This window comes from Austrofundulus limnaeus, unplaced genomic scaffold (assembly GCF_001266775.1).
Source record: "Austrofundulus limnaeus strain Quisiro unplaced genomic scaffold, Austrofundulus_limnaeus-1.0 Scaffold616, whole genome shotgun sequence".
Classification (NCBI taxonomy): domain Eukaryota; kingdom Metazoa; phylum Chordata; class Actinopteri; order Cyprinodontiformes; family Rivulidae; genus Austrofundulus; species Austrofundulus limnaeus.
In genome coordinates, this window is record NW_013953018.1 from 36,007 (window position 1) to 38,439 (window position 2,433).

At 44.2% G+C, this 2,433-nt stretch overlaps 1 protein-coding gene across 1 annotated transcript in view; it reads left to right on the forward strand.

Moving 5' to 3' along the window:
• The first annotated feature begins 55 nt into the window (after positions 1-55).
• The window catches only part of hnf4a (hepatocyte nuclear factor 4, alpha), a 12,328-nt gene continuing 9,950 nt past the window's right edge, over positions 56-2,433 (forward strand). The window contains exons 1-3 of the mRNA XM_014027103.1: positions 56-215; positions 879-1,053; positions 1,182-1,276. Of these exons, the coding sequence (XP_013882557.1) occupies positions 128-215; positions 879-1,053; positions 1,182-1,276 (358 nt within the window). The 5' untranslated portion in view covers positions 56-127. The remainder of the gene's footprint in view (positions 216-878; positions 1,054-1,181; positions 1,277-2,433) is intronic.

Sequence of the window (2,433 nt, forward strand, 5' to 3'; positions counted from 1 at the left end):
TGTTAGAGGTGTGTGGGGGTGTGAGAACAAGAAGGAGGTGGAGGGGGGGTGCATCATCTTCTTGGACAAGTCTTTCAGCCCTACTGTCAGGTAGTTGAGGATCTGTAGGTGCACAGCTCTGGCAGACATGGACATGGCAGACTACAGCGAGGCTCTGGACCCGGCCTACACCACGCTGGAGTTTGAGAACATGCAGGTGCTCCCGCTGGGCACAGGTGAGTCACATTTATGCAGCTCCGGAGGGTGAACTTTGAGACTTTTACTGATTTAAAACTTTGCTACGGAGAGGTCAGAGGGAGTCTGGCACCGAGCGATAATGAGGGTCATTTGTCCATCAGGGCTGACCCCTCCACACACACAGCTCCTTCTTTTATCACCTCAGGCCCTGATAGGAAAATGTTAAGGGCTTTTTTTGGTGTTGTTGTTTTTATGGGACGGTTGGATCTGCTCCTGGGGTCAGCTCGGACCTGTTTCAGCTTGATGAAGCTGTGGTTGGAGCGATGATGATCACCCTTCTCTTGTTACAAACCGCTCCTTCCCACACAGTTTGAGCTGCTCTACAACTCATTTAGACAGGCAGTCTCCCATGACACATGGCTGCGATCCTGATTCTAAAATTCCCAACGAGAGATCAGAAACAAGAAGCCTGAGGGATGAYGACTTCAACACCTTGAACATTTGAAATTACCTTTAAAATGTCCTCACCCTCTGACAGAAACTGGTTCTACTGATTAACCATTCAGAGGTCATCAAACATCATCAGGCTGTTGGCTCGTTCACTTCAAACACAGCCTCTCACATGATCACACGTTTTCTCTTCACAGCTTTTTACCCTTCATGTCACAAACCTGATGAAAGCTTTTCTCTGTCCGTGTCAGACTCTTCGCCGTCCGACAGCACCAACATGAGCACCCCCGGCCACCTGGCAGCGGGCAGCTTGTGTGCCATWTGTGGGGACCGGGCGACGGGCAAACACTACGGGGCCTCCAGCTGCGATGGCTGCAAGGGCTTCTTCAGGCGCAGTGTCCGCAAAAACCACATGTACTCCTGCAGGTGAAGGAAACACTCCATAAACATCTGTTATTATAYAGCTTTAACTCTATATGAGACCAAAGGAGCAACTTTTCTTGCTTCTTTTGTCAAGTTTCTCGTCTGAACCTGTTTGTCCATCCCGGCTCCAGGTTCAGCAGACAGTGCATTGTGGACAAAGACAAGAGGAATCAATGCAGATACTGCAGACTGAAGAAATGCTTCAGAGCCGGCATGAAGAAAGAAGGTAGGAAGTTTTTATCTGTCTCATTCAAACTCAAATGTCTTTTTGTACAATCAAAACATGTTTTTTTTTCTTGAAACAAACAAAAACAAATTTCCCAATATAATTAGGAAATCCCTGTGTCTCCATCGGATTGATCTGACTTGACTGCAGATGTTGCAACAGCCAGCAGAGCACTTCTTTGTTAATGTTCAGTCGGCGCAGCGCTGAAGGCTCGCAGTGGCTTTATGCTGAGCAAACATTTCCAAGCAATAATGGCCATATACTGATAAACATGACAACCTCAGAGCCTTTTTTTTCCTTCCTGCATCTTAGGATCCTGTCTTTGTGCAACACGAGAATGAAAAAAAAAGCAACTTACTTTAACCATTTGTTTCAGTTTAATTTCAACTTGTTGGTACAAGAACTGCACTGTTTGCATCTGTTCAGTTATTAAAGGCCAGAGTTTGAAACTAAAACTATCTGGTTTGGGTAGATTCTCACTTATTCTAAGTTTTAATGTCCTGTCGTTTTGTTTTTAAACTCTTAGAATTTGTGAGACGTCACGCTCAAAGTTAGACCAATATTTTATTATTTATCAWTATGTATCGTTATTTAACAGGCAAACCCACTGAGATCACAGATCTCTTTTGCAAGGGAAGCCTGGGCCTGAAGGCAACATATTGTACAGTGGTGGGAAGCACTGATCTAAATATTAGTTACACTAACCCTAAAGCACTAACTCAAATATTTAGGTCCCCTAATTCAAAAGCACTAAAGCACTGAAACATTTAGCAGAAGTTAATTCTAAAGCACTAATATAATCCATTTGACACATAGAACATTCTTCTGAGTCAACATGAGACAATAATTACCGTGTGCAGACTTTTGTCACTTAGTGCCCTTGGCGGGCCAAATGGGAGTCACCTGCAGGCCACATTTGGCCCGCGGGCCTTGATTTGACACGTGTCCTTGTAGATAAGTGATACACATATGAACAAAATGTGTGACAGCTTTCACCCTCAACTGTGAACAATAATGTTGATCAATAACTTTTATTGACCTCAGTTAGTGCTTCTAAATTTAGCCAATAAATTTAGCAAGTGCTAATCCACTGATGAACTTACACACACACACACACACACACACACACACACACACACACACACACACACACACAC